General features: G+C 46.4%; 1 protein-coding gene across 1 annotated transcript; it reads right to left on the minus strand.

The window, feature by feature from the left end:
* Positions 1 to 944: 944 nt before the first annotated feature.
* LOC117034752 (uncharacterized) lies at positions 945 to 16,184 on the minus strand. Its single transcript, XM_033128013.1, has 4 exons — positions 15,926 to 16,184; positions 2,714 to 3,117; positions 2,159 to 2,309; positions 945 to 1,022 (listed from the first exon to the last, which is right to left on the minus strand). Exons 1-4 carry the CDS (start codon positions 16,079 to 16,081, stop codon positions 945 to 947), a joined length of 789 nt encoding a protein of 262 aa, XP_032983904.1. The 5' UTR covers positions 16,082 to 16,184.
* Positions 16,185 to 17,073: the final 889 nt, after the last annotated feature.

Here is a 17,073-nt window from a genome sequence, read left to right on the forward strand (position 1 = left end):
TGGGAACCTGTGCCGTCGCACCGTCGCCCCTGGTCCTCGGATTCTGAATTATTTTTTACCTCACAAGCCCTCACTTTGGTCTGGAACACCTTTCACACGGCTCCAAAGCGTTCCACGGGGGCCATTTCAGACTGAAGAAAGCCCACCCTCAGGCTGACTGAGGAGGCAGCCGTTCCCACAGTCCCGTCTGGTTTCCCACGCCTCTCCCCAGACTCGGGGTGCTGCTCTTGGCTTTCACACCTCCAGGCCTTCTTACCATCGTGCCTTCTTGGGACGTCCCTCCAATCTCCACCTAACTTCGTACCTCACGCTCAGAAGAGCAGATAGATATCCTCTGACCAGGCTGTGGGTTCAATTTTTGGCGGCCTGTGCAATTCTGGTAAAATGACCTTGTTGACTGGCAGGCAGCCAGACTCTCCGAATGTTGATCCCAAGGGTTGGTTCTGAAGTCCAACTTCCTCCCCCTTAGGAGCTGAAAACACTCCTCCACCACTTCCTTTTGTCCAGCTTGACTACACTTAGGAACGTTGCAATGCCCTTCGTTAGTCTCAATCAGTATGAAAAGGCAAACAGGAAATGCTTTCTTCCGGCCCCAGGTGGTCTCCCTTGGCATCTCCCTGGGCCATCCCCGCAGCCTTCTTTGCAGGCTCATCCACTCCCACTCTTTTCTGATCTCACCTTCTCCTCTCCTCTTGGAAATCTCATCTCTTCCCCCATGCTTCACGGAGGATTCACATTTCCCCAACTCAGATCTCTCCACGGAGCTACAGATGCACGTATCCCACTGCCCGCTTGGCACTGGATGCTTCCGTCACATCAGTTAGAATCCTTATGGCTGCCCATACCGGAAAACCCAACTTAAACTGGCTTACTAGGCTGACAATGAAGTTCGCGAACTTGCCGTGGTAACCTTGGTATATCAGTGTCTCACACCTGTGTCCGTGTCAGCGTGTGGCGGTGTCTTGCTGAGTGGCGCTCATTATTGTTGTGTGTTCTTGTGTGTCATCGCGAGACTGTCTGAGCTGAATTAGAGCAATGAACAAACATTAAATTTCTTGTTAAGCTTGGCAAGAGTGGAAGTGAAATCAGGGACATGTTAGTGCCAGTTTATGCGGATAATGCCAGGAAGAAAATGGCAGTGTACAAATGGGTTAAACGTTTTTCTGAGGGGAGAGCACGTGTCACTGATGAAGAGAGGTCAGGGCGGCCAGTAATGAGCAGAACTGACAAAAACATTGCAAAAATTCGTCGTACGTGACAAGGGGATTTATCTTACACATGAGGGCGGCTCCAGGGGTGGCCCCCCTGGCTTCATTTACTGCTTTCCTTACAGTCCCTGGATTTTTTGCATTTTCAGACTGGTAGCAAGATAGCTGCTGCCATTCAAGGCACACCCATATGTGACATAGTCTAGCCAAATAAAAGGATCCTTTTTTACCAATGGTCTCTTTCAAAGAGCAAGAATAGTTTTCCCAGAAGTTCCTCAGAAACAATGCCCACATTTCAGTGACCAGAAATGAGTCACTGGGTCGGAGTCTACAACTAAACCAAACAAGGGCAAGTAGAATGAGTCTGCCATGATTGGCTTGGTCTGATCAGGATTCACCCTGGATCCCTAGACTTTAAGCAGAGGAATGACATGATCAGATTTATATTTTGAAAAGGCCACTTTGTATGGAGAACAGATTGTACTCATTTCCCCAAAAATAAGACCTAGCCGGACAATCAGCTCTAATTCATCTTTTGGAGCAAAAATTAATATAAGACCAGGTCTTACATTATATTATACCCAGTCTTATAGTAAAAGGACTATGAGAGTAGGAGAGCATTTGGGAAACCACTGCAATAGTGCAGCAAGACACGATTGCACAATTTGATGGTGGAGATGGAGAAGTGAATGACTTCCAGAGAAAGTCGAAAGGTGGAATGGACAGGATTTGGCCATGGGTTAGATATGGGAGTAGGGGGCATGAAGAGGGGGGGAAGTATCATGGATCAGAGATTGATAACTGGCTTGAGTTACTGGATGAATGGTGAGGCCACTTACTGAGATGAGAAACAGTAAACCATATTGTTTATGGCAGGATGGGATATGGGGAAATACTTCTGTTTGAGATAGGTAATGTTTGGTGGGTGTTTCTGTAAGTGTTACTGTTACCGGAGAGTGGGCCCTTCTCGGTGGGATGCCCAGGCTTGGTTCCCACACCATGGGTCGAACCCGGGCCTCCTGGATGAAAACCAGGAAACCTAGCCGCGCTACGTTGCCGGAGGGTGGGCCCTCCTCGGCATGGTATCCAGGTTCTTGGCATCTCCAGCAAAGAATTGAATGAGACACAGAGGTAAAATGGTGAAAGAACAGTGTATTGGAAGAAAAAGTACACTCCAAAGAGGTAGGAGCGGGCCTGAGCAAAAGCATGGCGTAAAAGGTGCCGGCTGGTGAGGAGTTGGTGGTTTTATTCTCTTTGCTCTAGAATGGGCCACTGCTCCCTAGGTGTGGGGCCACTTCATTGACACCTGTGATTGACTAGAGGCTACGACCTCATGTTTTTAGACTGGGCATGTTCCTTCCCAGAATTCAGTCTGCTATAATGATATTAATGAACTTCTGGGCATATGTATGATATTATAATGAGGCCCAAGTGAAATGAAGGTCGTTGTGGCCTCTCCTGCGCGGGTGTGAGTGACTGGCGTAATCTAGTTGGGTATTTTGTACCCATTTGTTTCCTCATAAGGGTAGGTAATTATAGTGAAAAGGGGAAGTTTTGGGTGGAGAGGCAAGGTCTTTTGTGTGGTCTCATTCTGTGGGTTGTGTTGGATGTGCAGGAATGCAGAGATCCAAAGCCTATCTAACTGCCTGCTTTGTTTTCCCCTTGAGAGACGTGATCCCCATAAAATCTCTATGGCAAGTTGAGAGACAGAAGGCCTGTTCTTCTGTATCTGCTTCCTGCTGGGCAGGGGCGTAGAGCTGTCCCTACCTATCGGGGCTTTCACTGAACTCTTGCCCTGTCTGATCTCAGATGAGAGGAAGGGGTCTCGAGATCCGCCTGGAAGACCGTGTTGGCTTGTTTGGTTGGGAGTGGTAATCTTGCTAGGGTATCCTCTGTATCCCCAAGGCCCCTGAATGAGGAGAAATAGATTTTAATTAATAAATTTAAGTGTTGGCTTAAAGAGCAGAGCTCAAAGCTATTGATGCGGGGTGGCTACGTGATGCAAAGTCCGTCAGCTGTGTGAGCCTGTGGCCATTCAACCGGTCATTCAGGTGGTGTTTATTGTCCAGGAGCTGGGCCCAGAACGAGTTGGAAAGAACATTAAGCTTCAGTGATTACAATCAACAAGTATAAATCACAAGTTTCAGGGTAATTATCTAAAGCAGGGGGTAAAAACACTTCTTATGATTCAGGCTAAAAACAATCTGTTGCCTAAGATTAAGAAACTGATTTACAAAAGAAGTAACAAGCGGGGGTAGGAGCTAAGAAACTGGGGAAAAGGAAACTTAAGGAAGAGGAAAGAAAACTTCAAGTTTTCCAGTGTGAGGGGCTGGCTACTCGCTTGGCCCACATCATTACTACTTGTGTACCCGATACCCGTCTGACCGAGCCTCCAGTTTTGTTGAGGAATCCAACCCTCCAGTGGTTCCTCATCACTCTTAGAGCAAAGCCCAAACTCCTGCAGGGCAGGGCCAATACCGGTCTAGCCCCACTTGTTCCAGGCTCCAGCCACTCACACCCTTATAATCCCTGGGAGGCGTTATGCTCTCGTACCTGCCCCAGCACAAGAGGGGGATTTGGCACTGGATGTTCCCCTTGCCTGGAACATTCCCCCCCAGGTCTCAGCTCAAACACCACTGCCTCAGGGCCACTTTGTTGATTTGGGAGATGACGTATTCAGTGTCTTTCTCCTGCACTATACTGTAAGCTCCAGGAGGCAGGAACCACGTTTGTTTCACTCTTCGTGGTTGCCCCAGCATCCAGTCCAATGGAGGTAGTAGGTATGTAATAATGTAATAAGTATTTAACAAATGAAGGACAGAAGCAACTAGACTATATTTAAAACACCTACCAGCCTGCATGCCCCCAGCTCATTTTGAAAATAAGGATGATTTATTCACAGGGAACTGAGGAGGCAGCCTCAAGGTACCATTTCTTTAAGACTAAAATACACAGTACTGAGGGGAAAAAATGATCCTAAACCTTACTTATAAAACCTTTTCAATCGCTTCATATTACATTCCTTATTCTAAATTTTTGGAGCATATCTGATGCTTGTGTCAAAAAGTGAATTCTTCTTGCATCAGGACTTTATAGATAGGATCTCTATGAGAATTCAAGACTCTTGGTCGTGTTCTAATCAGCACAATATTCACTGAATCCATTCTTCTTTTGGTTTCTGGGAAGTGAATTGTGTAAAGCAGTAGATCACTGATTTACTACTTAAACGGAGGCCTTAACAGAAGGAAGGGGCAAAGTCATGGTTAGTTGAAATGTGTGTTTATTTCAGACACGTGCCTACACAGGAGCCAATATTTTTAGCTCCATCTATTTGCCCTTATACTCTTTTCTGAAAGGGGAATTCCCTAGATAGTGTGGTGCTTGTATCGCGGGTTACACATGTTGTTCAAGCTACATGAGATGATTGCATAGCTATACATTTATTTTAATAATGAATATCTAAGAAAACAGATCAAAATTACGATTTTGTGGATAGTAATGTTTAAGATTATCCATAAATACCACAGTAGGCATTTAAAGTTTTTTTTTTTAAATGACTGGATATAAGGGAGGATCTTAAGTAATAATCCTATAGTTAACAATTCTCAGATATGGCAGGAATCATGAATTTTGACAATGATTGAAGTTTTAGAAACATGGCTATAGGGGAGAATGTGGCATTTGTCTTTCTTCATCCTCACTGACCACTACTATTCTTGCTTATAATATCACAAATATGCTTCCCCTTTTGGGCTTCACATTTTCTTCCCTTTTCTATTCACTGTAACTCCTGGCCCTTGAATAAAGTAGTGACTGGATGAATGAGTGATTAGATAAATGGATGAAGTTTACAGAATACAGCATTTCAAATCTAAATCAGAGTAGCTGATGGACTACTGTGAATATTTATGCCTTAAGGAAAAGCAACCAATGTACAACGTTGCAGCTCCCAGAGGGCTAGAAGAGAATTGATTTTCTTTTATAATCAAACAGCATTTTGAACATAGCATGACACTACAAATCACCACCCACATTCTTAGCAGGCTGCTATCTATACCACCAGCCGCAAGAGCGGTCTTCTCTTTGATTGGCGTTATCTTTGCAAAACCACCTCACTCTGCGGTTTCAAAACATTTGGAAAGATGATAAAGGCTGAAGGTTACTTTTAGCTAGAGTGGCAGACTCGAAAAGAAAATGAGAGAGAGAGAGAGAGAGAGAGAAAGAAAGAGAGAGAGAGAGAAAGAGAGAGAGAGAGAGAGAGAGAAAGTCATATTTGTCCATTGATACATAATTCGGGGTTCGCTGTGGGCTGGGCACTATTCCAGATATAGACACCTTCCTTTCTCACAATAGGTAAATGGTGATTCATGAAAGATAAGGCATCTCTGTGACTTTGAGTCTGCCACCCAAAGCAAGTGACACTGTCACCATCATTTATTCCAACTTTCCATTATGAAAGTTTTCAGTCATGCGGAAAAGTAAAGTACAATGACCGTCCTTTACATTGACCACCATAGATTCAGTAGTACGGAATGGTTTTGCCATATTGCCTTTTCCTGTCTAATTATTTCCTCCTGAATCATTTAAAAGTAAGTTGCAGTCATCACAACCTTCACTCCTAAGTACTTCAGCATGTGTCTCCTCAGGGCCAGGACGTTCCCCTACAGAATTGCAGTGCCACCATCACACGAGAAACTTCTCTAAATTCCTAGCCTAATTACATGCCCACACCTATTTAAATTGCCCTAATTGTTACCATAAAAAAGCTTTTATAGTTATTATGGTCCTAAGCCAGGATCCAATCAAGATTCATTCATTGCATTTGGTTGTTATGTCTTTTTAATATCTTTATTCTAGAACAGTCTGTTCCCCTCCCCTCCTGCCCCCACATGGACTATGGGAACAGACCAGGGTGTTTCACATTCTGGATTTCTTGTGATGTTGTTTAGCTTGATCCCTTATCCCCGTATTTCTTGTAAACTGTTAAAGTCTGAAGACTTGATTAGATTCAGCATTTCTGGCAGGAGCGCTTCATGGGTGAGGAGCTCATTATGACTCCTCGAACTATTGACTTAGTAGACCTGCCTGCTAATGAGTATGCCTGACCAAATAAAAACAGAAATGTGCTCAGTGCTAACACAAGTTACTTGAATATCTATCTGGTCCCATACATACTAGTAAATTTTGAAGTTTTCAGTTGGGTATTTTGGCTACAGCTACTTCCCACCCTTGAGGCTGATTTACTGTCAGCGACTGTTCTCACAAATGTCAGTGAGTTCATTGATCAGACCTGCTCTCTTGGCCACTCGCTGGGGACTAAAATGCTAGTCAAGCTGAATCCAGTTGAAAAAGAAACTGAACGTGGTTCAGAAGACACTAGGTGGCGGGCTGTGGTTGCGGTACTGGCAGATGTTAGCGAGGGGAAGCCGTGAAATCTTAAGGAGGGATGTCCATACACGTCACACGTAAACATTTGCTACATCCTACCCGTAGCCACGCGCAGCCTCAGGTCCCCGCTAAGTGGCACGCTGGCTACTCTCTAGCCTCAACGGTCACCTTTTTCTCTCATGTGACAAGGTACCCAAAATTAGTCAACGTGTGAAGAAGAGAAAATAAATTGAAGGAGAATTAAAGCCAGGTGCACTCTTGCTTTCCCTGGGAATGTGACAACCCAAAGGTGACAGCAGAGACCCTTACTGTACATCCTAATGGGGTCACAGGAATGTGCGTATATATTCCCCAGTAACACGCAGCCGTTTTCCCCGACGTCATTTATATGGCCCTTCCCTTTCAATTAACACTCAAAGGGTAACCTCCCGCTGCCCTGCCTAAGGAGGCTCCAAGCCTGAGAAGGCGCGGGTGAGTTTAAACACAAGGGACGTCCATCTCCACTCCTCCGAGTGGGCGGTCGAGTGCCCTCTGGTGGGCAGTGGGGAGAATGCATGCGGCAAAGCCGAAATTAATTTACGCAAGCATGTTTCTCCAGAGATTAGTATATCTACTTTTTAAAAAAATCCGTGCTCTTGACACAAATCTCGATCTACATTTGCATTCCTGAAAAAACAATCACACCTGAAAGAGTTTATTTCCTTACACAAATGCTTCAGGGTTGCATCCTCAGGTACGCAGAGAGGAGGAATAGATTGAAGAGAAACATTTCCACTGACCGCTTTCACCTAAGGCACCTTACACACCCTACAAGCAGCTCTGAGAAACCATTCCTCCCGGCTGCCCCACTACGAAAGTTCAGGGCATTGGCTCTACCCTCTACAGCTACATTCCTCCCGCCTCCGTCAAAACCAGAACTTGGAGGCTTCATAGCTTGAGATAGAAATGAGTAATGACTGTTTTAACTTCCACACACACTAGGCTCAAAGCCTTAGAGAGATGAAGCGCTCACTCCTGGGCCCAGAGCACAGTGACGACTGTCCTTCATAGGAGATGGGCTGGGGGGAGGAGGGGCCGGTCGCATTAGGAGAGATTGAGGGCTGGCAGCCAGAAGGTGATGGCTGCACCTCCCCCAGCCCCAGGCGCCACCCTCATGCCATGAAGGAGGGCTGCGACATTGCCCAGTTATCAGGCCAACCCAAAATATGCCCATATGTCTAAGGACGAGGTTGACCAACTAGGGTGTGGCGTCTCTCACCACGCTTGTGTTTAGGTAGAAATGTGGGGGTGGAAGTGTCACTCAAGAGTTAACCCACTCCCATGTCATATTACAATCAAATTGCTGAAAATAAAAAAAAAAAAAAAAAAAAAAGAGTTAACCCAATCACCTGAGGGTCATGTGACCCAGCTTCTCAGGACAAATATTTACTGCTGAGCTGCACTGGTTACACTGGTCTGGTGGTATCAGCAATCACCTTCCAGAAAGCAGATTAACTCAGGACATGAGCTCTCTGGGGTCAGCTGGGGAAATCCAATTACCAAGGGGGCTTGGGAGGAAAGTCACAGCCGCAAACCACCATCCACCCACATCTTCACAACTGATCCCATGTTTACTGGGGTCTTTCTGCCTTAAATCACACGACATGGCGAGTGGTGGAACGCCCTGTCTACCACAACTGTGGAGGTCCTCGCCTTTCTCTTCCCTCTGGAATAGCCACAGTCACTTGTCTCTTAGCCACTGTGCCAGACGCCACTGCACAGGAAACTCAGGCTGATTCGAGGGGGTGTCACTATTGCTTCCTGACCACAACTATCACTCAGCAGTAAAATGCAAGGTCACACACAGAGAGGAAGGGGAGCAAGGGATTATGCTGCAAAACAGATAATCCCAAATCATCCCTAGGCCTCCACTACCACGACCCTAGTGCAAGCCATCACAGCCTCTGACCTCTCATCTGGATGACAGACAGCACGTGCCCCCTTGCTGAGCTCTGGCTTCCCCGGCCTCCCCTCCATCTGTGCTCAACATGACATATGAGCCCATTAAGCCCCCAGTCAGGCCGTGTCACACCCTGCTCAAACCCTCCAACGGTTTCCTATCTCATGCAGACTAAAGGCTGTGAGAGCGCAGGTAATCTAGCTCCTGCCACCCACTATGCTGCCCCCGGCTCCCTCTTTGACTTCATCCCCTAGTACATTGCCCCTTCTTATGCCACTCTCTAGCCTCAATGGACTCTGCTGTTCCTGAAATATTCCAGGCATTCTCCTGCCGCAGAGCCTTTGCACCTGCTGTTCCCTCTACCTGTAATGTTCCTCCCCGCCCCGCCATCTACACAGTTCACTCTCTCAACACTTCAATTTTTTTTTCAATCAATACGGGGTGTCTATTACATTGTGGGCTTTTAATGCTGGTACAAGAAAATTGGCATGGCTAGTTATTTTGTTCTTAAAAGTTTTAAAGAGTTGTGCTGAAATCTGTCCAATCTCTGCTGATACCAAAATACTACAATTACCAAAACAATTGCCACAACACTACAATTACTTTTGCAATACTGTATTTTAAAATGATAAACGCTCAGCTAGCAAAGATAATTGTAACTGGATTTTTTTTTTCAGTGTAGGATTTCATTATATTGGCGAACTAGAAATTGGTATATTAAAAGTTCCAGGAACACATATGCAGCAAATGTATATGTGATATTTTTCATGTTACATAGTTTCCTTTTAAAACACACACACACACACACACACACACTTTACGTTTTCTTGTTTTGCATATGGCTGTCCAGTTTTCCCAACACCACTTTTGAAGAGACTGTCCTTTTCCCATTCTGTTTTCTTGGCACCTTGTCAAAGATCAGCTGATGTATACACATCCATTTATTTCTGGGCTCTAGTCTGTATATGTCAGAATATACATATAATCTGTTTGTGTATTATCAGTTCCATACTGTTTTGATTACTGTAGCTTTTGAAATTGGGAAATGTGATGCTTCCATCTTTTTTCTTCTTTCTATTCGGGATCTTTTGTTATTTCATATGAACCTTATGATTGTTTTTTTCTATGCCTGTAAAAAGAATGCTATTGGGGTTTTGATAGGTATTGCATTGAATAGGTACTATGGACATTTTAACAACTTTAATTCTTTCAGTCCATGAACACAGGATGTCTTTCCATTTATTTGTGTCTTAAAATTTCATCAGTGATCAGTGTTGTATAGTTTTCAATACACAAGTCCTTTACCTCCTCGGTTAAGTTTATTCCTATTTTTTTATGTTAATGTGAATAGGGTCATTTTGAATAGTGTCATTTTCTTGATTTATTGGGCAGTTTGTTGTTAGTGTATAGAAATGCAACTGGTTTTTTTTAAAGATTTTTATTGGGGAAGGGGAACAGGACTTTATTGGGGAACAGTGTGTACTTCCAGGATTTTTTCCAAGTCAAGTTGTTGTCCTTTCAATCTTAGTTGTGGAGGGCGCAGCTCAGGTCCAGGTCCAGTTGCCATTGTTAGTTGCAGGGGGCGGAGCCCACCATCCCTTGCGGGAGTCAAGGAGTCGAACTGGCAACCTTGTGGTTGAGAGCCCACTGGCCCACGGGGGAATCAGAGTTAGAAGAATGGAACTCGCCCACGGGGGAATCAGAGTTAGAAGAATGGAACTCCAACTGCCTGAGCCACTGGGTCGGCCCTGCAACTGGTTTTTATATGTTGATTTTGTATCCTGTAACTTTACTTAATGTGTTCATTAGTTCTAGCAGTTTTCTATGGAACCTTTAGCGTTTTCTACATAGAAGATCATGCCAGTTGCAAACAGAAATAATTTTACTTCTTCCTTTCTGATTTGGATGCTTTTTTTTCTTTTTCTCGCCCAGTGGCTCTGACTAGGACTTCCAGTACTGTTGAATGGAAGTGGCAAGGGTGGGCGTCTTTGCCTTGTTACGGATCTTACGGGAAAAGCTTTCAGTTTTTCACCTCGAGTGTGGTATTAGCTGTGGGCTTTTCATATATGGCCTTTGTGTTAAGGTAAATCCATTCTATGCCTAATTTGTTTTTGAGAGTTTCTATCCTGAAGAGACATTGAATTTTGTCCAACGCCTTTTCTGCCTCTATTGAGATGGTCATATGATTTCGTATTCTTCATTCTGTGAATGTTGTATCATACTGACTGATCTGCATATATTGAACCATCTTTGTATCTCAGGGATGAATCCCACACGGTGATGGTGTATGATACTTTAATGTACTATTGAACTCAGTTTGCTCATATTTTGTTGAGGATTTTTGTTGAGGATTTTTGTGTTCATCAGTCAACCCACTCAGTTTTCTGCTCAAATACCCCCTTATCAGCGAGGTCTTCCCTGGCCACCTTATTTAAAACAGCAACTCCTTCCCACCGTCTAGCACTCGCTTCATTTTATTCCATAACATTTATCACCAAATATACTAAATATTCATGTTTATTTATGGTCTAGCTCCCCCACCCCCATCCCTGACCCATGTAAAGCCAGTGAGGGCACGGAATTCAAATTTTGTCTGTTTTGGGTACTTTTATACCCCTTTTACCTAAACAAAGTCAAAAGCATGCTGCACAGTACACACATGTTATGAGCTGAACTGTGTTCTTTCAAAGTTTATATGTTGAAGGTCTCACACCCAGAACCTCTGAATGTGACTGTATCCGGAGACAGGGCCTTACAGAGAGGACTGAGTTAAGAGGAGGTCATAGGGGTTGGCCCTGGTAAGAGAAGGAAATTTGAACAAAGAGACACCGGGGACTGATGCTGAGCGGAAAGGCCAGGGGGAGAGGCAGCGAGAGCGAGGCCGTCTGCAAGCCCAGGAGCGAGGCCTCCGGAAACCAACCTGCCGACACCTTGGTCTTGGGTGACCAGCCTCCAGACCACACTTAGAATCGGGAAACCCGATAACCAGCTTGTTCAGATGGGACTGACTCCATCCCTCAAACACAGTTCCAAGTGAACCACGATGGGCCAATCAGACTATCCCATTCCTTTCCACCCTCCCCCACGCCCTTTGGGTCAAGGATTGTCATGTGATACAAATTAAAGAGCCTCCATCCTGGAGTTTTGGACTTCTAGCAGGTCTTAGGGACAAGAAACTCCTGTACTAAGCCAAGAGGATGTCAGCCCTGACACTACCTTTAGCAAGACTTGGTTCTTCATGTCTCCCACTTCCCGGCAGCGGGAGTCTGATGGTCCTAGCGCAGGCCAGGCCTCTACAGCTTAGCAGTTGTCTGTTGCTGTGAGGGGTGGGGTGGGGCACGAACCACCACTGAGCATAAGTTACAAATGCTAAGAAAACAGGAAATGAGCAAATGAAGGTCAAAGCTCTTGACCATCAAAACCTCTTCATGGGTAAGAACAGGCCCCAATATCTTGGCCCCAACATCTGTCTCCATTGACACTACGACCTGTCTTTGCCAACGACTTGTTAACAGAATTCTCCGAGCCATGGGCACAAGGCAAATGGGCCAGGAGATAACATGAATGTAAGAATCTAGCAAGAATGAACCAACACATCCAAAACTTCTGGTGCTGTGGCCAGGCCGCAGGTCTGCCTAATTAGGCTGCTTTTAAAACAACGCAGGCCAACGAACACGTGACCAAAGATGGCCCCCCCTGCTGCCAGTTTGCAATTCCTGCAAAGCAGCCACATACTGCCCATCTACAAGGAATTCTGGGCAATCTGTCAGTCTCTATATATTTAGGGGTGGCACCAAGGAAACAAACCTAGAAACATGGAGGAAAACCCAGAAAACACATCCTTTTTGTGAGACAGAGAAAGGAAGAATAGATATAGCATTGGACTTCAAAAAGCTTGCAATCTGGTCAAACACATGTGACACATGCAAGAGAAAATGGTTAATGCCCTAGCCCCTTCCTTGGACGGGCCCAGCTGGGCTCTGTCAGGGGTACGGGAGGTACCAGAAGTAGATGGCCGCAGCGACCACTTAAATAACTTGACACGTGACTCTTGCACTGGTGAGAAACCCAGGACAGGAAAGAAAGGCATCTTTTAAGGAAGAGAAACACTGTCTCCCACAGTCCTCTTGGTTTGGCTGAGTGGCTCGGGAAGGTATCCATGAGCTGTGTCCCATTCATGCAGGGGACAGGTCACATTCTATTAATACTAAGTACTCTGTGAACCATGGGCAAAGTGCGATCAACAGTATCTATAACACAGCCATAAACATGAGAGAACAGCCTACTCAAGCGTAAGAGGGTCCGTTCCTCAGCTGTGGCCCTCTGTGAATGCATATTCATTTTTCTGTCACCTCCACCGGGTCTGAGGGAGAATCTCAACGATTCTCTCAGAGCCAGTGGTTGCAAGGAGTTTAGGGAGTATGGTGGCGCCTTGGCGAGAACCTGGTGGGGCTTACCTTTGCTTACACGGGAGACATCTGATGGCATGTTGCGAGAAGGGAGGGAGAAAGAGATGGATTTCAGCACAAAACACTGTGTAACAACAAACCTCCTCGGTGACACCACATGTGGTTTGACAGCCACCGGCCAAGGGGAAGATTCTCCAGTGACAGTAAATATTTGTGCTCCTCCCTTCCCTTTTGCAAACTGTACATCCAAGACGTCCACCCAGCATTGGAGGGAAAGGCACGGGCCTGGGTCAGAGGTGCAGCCCCATCCGAACCAGATCGTGACAGATCACACACATGCTGGCTCCGAGACCGAGCTTCCTAAATTCTGATTTGACTTAAATGGAAGTTTTAAAACAATCACCGTTTTTCCTCCTCTCTCAGCACACTTCAGTATCCTGACCGTAGTGCACTCACCACATTCTGACAAATGGTCTCGGGGTTTAAGACCCTGTCAGGCTTAAGATAACGTCTTCTTCTAAGTTTCAGCCCCTGAGCCCAAAGGCTGGACGACCCCTTTGGCGACTTCCCTTTGAAAACAGTTCTGGACGCAGGAGCTAACCTTGGAGTTGTCCGCAAGACCTGAAGAAATGATTTATTACCACGCCCTGATCTCACTTCTGATCAGGACCCCTGAGCCCACAATGCCCTGTGATTTTGCCCTGTGTAATCTGTAACCTACGCCATCGGAGAGTCGGCTCCTTCAGAACTTGGGCTCGCCCGTCTCCGGGTGGGCCAGTTCTAATGAACTAATTCCCTTCTTTACTGCAACCCCCTGCTCGTGCATTGTTTGGTCACAGTACGCAGGCGGATGGACTTCATTATTGGGGTTTGGTCACAGCTCGAGAGGGCCACAGGTAGGAGGATCATGACAGTTTCTGCAGAGTTCAGACAGGGCTGCCTCTTTGGCAGGGCCGCGTCAACAAGTTAGGAACTGTGCATGCTGGGCCTACTGAAGGGCGGGACTCGAGGCACAGAGGGGTTTGCCTCCGACGAGCAGACATACGAAAACAGTAGGTCAGCTTCGCACTGTGGCTCCATCACACTCGTTTTCATGGAGCCAAATGCATTTCCTGGCCTCCCACACACCGAGTGGGTTGGAGTTGATGCTTTACATTCTCGGATGGTAACGCCCTTCAGGAGAGCACACATAGCCACCTGCATCTCACGTGTCACTTGGAGTATTTTTCAACACACGCTGCTGCTTGTTGGTCTCTCCCCACCCAACCCTCTGCTCCAGCAACAGGAGGACACCTGCCAAAGTGGCCACTTGCCCGAGTGCCCTCAGAGAAAGGTCTCTGCTTCTACAACCTCACGTCTCTCTGCTCCTTTGAAAGGCAGAGAAAAGCAACCCCAGGAGAGGGGGAAGGTTTGTGGAGCTGTGGTCAAGAAGTCCTTTCCCCATCACTGTCCTGCCAGGATTGCCACTATTAGCTGGGATCGGGTCCCATCTCTTGCAGGAAGAGCCTCAGCTTCCCAAACTGTGAAATGAGGCGACTGCTTCCCTCGTCCCTTCCAGCTCTCAACTCTGATTCTCAAGATCTCAAGTCAGAAAGGACTTTAAAGATAAAATAGCGTGTGTGTGTGTGTGTGTGTGTGTGTGTGTGTATGTGCGGTGTGGCTGCATGTGTGGGAAGGGTCAGGGGGTGGGAGGGGAGCGCAGCACTCAGAGAGGCCATCTCTCTCCTTTCACAGATCACCCCAGAGATTTTCTTGACTTTACAGGTGGAACTGAAGATAAATGGATTAGCCAGGTGAATAAACCTGTATTAAAAACTTTCTGAAAAATCAATTTGAGAGGGAAGATTTGGGAAAATAAAATATGATCAACTGTGTCAGATAGCTTGAATAAATCGATGCTGGCAAGTCTGGTAAACAATTTCTGATCTACGGCCCCCATGGTCCCCTCGCTGGTGATAGTTACCTCAGTAATTGGACCGTGGGATGAGGCCAGGCCAGAATGAAAGGCATTAAAAATGATGTTTCTTCAAGTGAAAATTAATTTATTTGCTGACCAACAAAGACCAAAGTAATTTCAGAATTTTAAGGATGGCGAGACAGCATAAGATTGTTTACACTTTTCACGCCCTCCTTACATTAGACATGCAACCTGGATGGAAATGAAAAAGAAACGGGCCTGTCGGTCCCCTTGCCTGATAGTCCCCGCTGATACTGGGAGAAGCACAGGTCCCAGTGCTTCAGGGGCAGAGAAGGGAGGGGAAGGCAGGACCCCACATCGTGCCAGAGAACTAATACCCCTGCCTATGGCGGGTGGGACCTGAAATGACGCCCAAAGTCAGAGGGGTTTCTTTTCTGCTCCAGACTCTCTCTACACAAGGAGTTTAAGAGAGGAGCAGCTTGGGCACTGTAATGAATCGGCCTCAGAAAACCACCAAGTCCATTGTTGAAATAACCTGAAGACTAAAGGCTGTGGTGGGCGCCTCAGCAGAAGAGGAAGGTGGGATGTGGACGTGGGCCTGGGTGGTCTGTAGACTCACACGGGCCATACAGCAGCTGGAATGATCCTCCTTGCGCAATGCGTGGAGCAAAGCCGGCTCGTGATGTTCTCTTTTCTAAAATGCCCTGGAAGTATGGGAAGCAGGATACTTTCCAAAAGCGAATCCCGAGAAGCAAGGAGCTATCATCAGCGCCCAGTGGGTGGTCCATCTGTGCACCTCTCTTGCTAACTCTGAGTTCAGTGGCCTCACCGCAGTCATTGGAAATTGGTCACGATGGTCGTATTTACACCGTCAGTAGGTATCAGCAAACAATGCAAATCAGCCCCAACCCCAGCTGATGGTGGGACATTCGGCAGCACGCTGCTGCTGAAAACCTTCCCTGGGCCTCAGACAGATAACCCCCGCCCTCCCTGTGGCTCGGGCCTCCCTTCCCTGCCGCCATCAGCTGTATTTCTCCCTTTCGCCCACTCTGCACCAACTCACCAGCCTGCCGTCTGCCTGGTCTGCTCCTTGGAGGGTCCCTTGAACAGCCTGTGCCCGCCGCTGGGAAAGCTCCTTCCCCAGGTCTTCGCCTATCTTCCCCTCATTGTCAGGCCTCGGCTGAAATGTCACCTCCCCAGAGGCCGCATCCTCTCCCATCACTGTCACACTGTCCTGTTTTATTTTCTTCGCAGGACTTACTGCCCTGCTGAAATCCTCGTTGGATGGCTTGGCTACCGTCTGCGCTCTGCTAGAACAGAAGCTTCTTTGAGCGGGGAGACCTTAACCCTCTCATTTCCTCAGCGCCCCGCCCAGTGCCTGGTACACCCCAGGCTTGCTGCGTGAGATGAATGAATAAGTAGTAGAGAGCCTCAGAAACACCCATGGACCAGTGGGCCCTCCATTTCTGCTCTAAAAGTAAATAATTTCAGGGACGATCCCACTTCCAGGGACTAAAACCCTGAAGGGAATAAGTCTCTCGATTTATGTCCTCCTGGGCAAAGGGGACAAGCAAAGAAAAGGGCACCAAATGCAGACTTTTCTCATCTAATTCTTCTGCTGAGTGACATTTCCAGGTGCTGTGTTAAGAGCTACAGGCTATCTACCTGTAATAAGAGAGATACACACTAAAACTCCACTTATTAAAAAAAAAAACCTCTCAGATGGAAAAGATCAAATAATTTGGTAACAGACTGTGTTGGAAAATGTGTCAAAAAAGACACTCTCGTATATGGCTGTGGGATCTTAAAAATCCCAATGCACGTGCCCTTTGACCTAACAGTTCCACAGCTGGGAATTTACCCAACAGATCGATGCTCGCACAGGTGCAAAATTCCAGGTGTACGAGGTTATTAATTGTGGCAAAGGATTGCAAACAACAAAAAAGTCCCTTCGTGGGAGCCTTAAGCAAATTACAGGACAGCCAGAAAATAAAATGTTACAGAGAAAAAACAAAGAAGGAGGAAACTGTGTACTACTGTGAACCCATCTTCAAGATATAGGAAATGAACTGTAGATATATGCTTCCACCTGTGTAAAAACAGGTGAAGGGAGAAGTGTGTACCCACAGACATACAGCTACGCTTGCATATGCTGAGGACACCTCTGGAAGAAGGTACAAGAAATCAGGTTGACCTGGCTGAGGAGTCAGG

Source organism: Rhinolophus ferrumequinum, chromosome 15, assembly GCF_004115265.2.
Source record: "Rhinolophus ferrumequinum isolate MPI-CBG mRhiFer1 chromosome 15, mRhiFer1_v1.p, whole genome shotgun sequence".
In the NCBI taxonomy this organism is placed as follows: domain Eukaryota; kingdom Metazoa; phylum Chordata; class Mammalia; order Chiroptera; family Rhinolophidae; genus Rhinolophus; species Rhinolophus ferrumequinum.

Bases quoted from the DNA above. Each gene is read 5' to 3' on its own strand.
- LOC117034752 (XM_033128013.1), bottom strand. From the start codon at position 16,081: ATGGGAGAGGATGCGGCCTCTGGGGAGGTGACATTTCAGCCGAGGCCT. The intron at 3,118-15,925 runs GTGAGTTGGTGC...CTCCTCATTCAG, and splicing joins ACCAGGCAGACGGCAGGCTG to GGGCCTTGGGGATACAGAGG. The intron at 2,310-2,713 runs GTACAAAATACC...TCTTTGCTGGAG, and splicing joins CCTTATGAGGAAACAAATGG to ATGCCAAGAACCTGGATACC.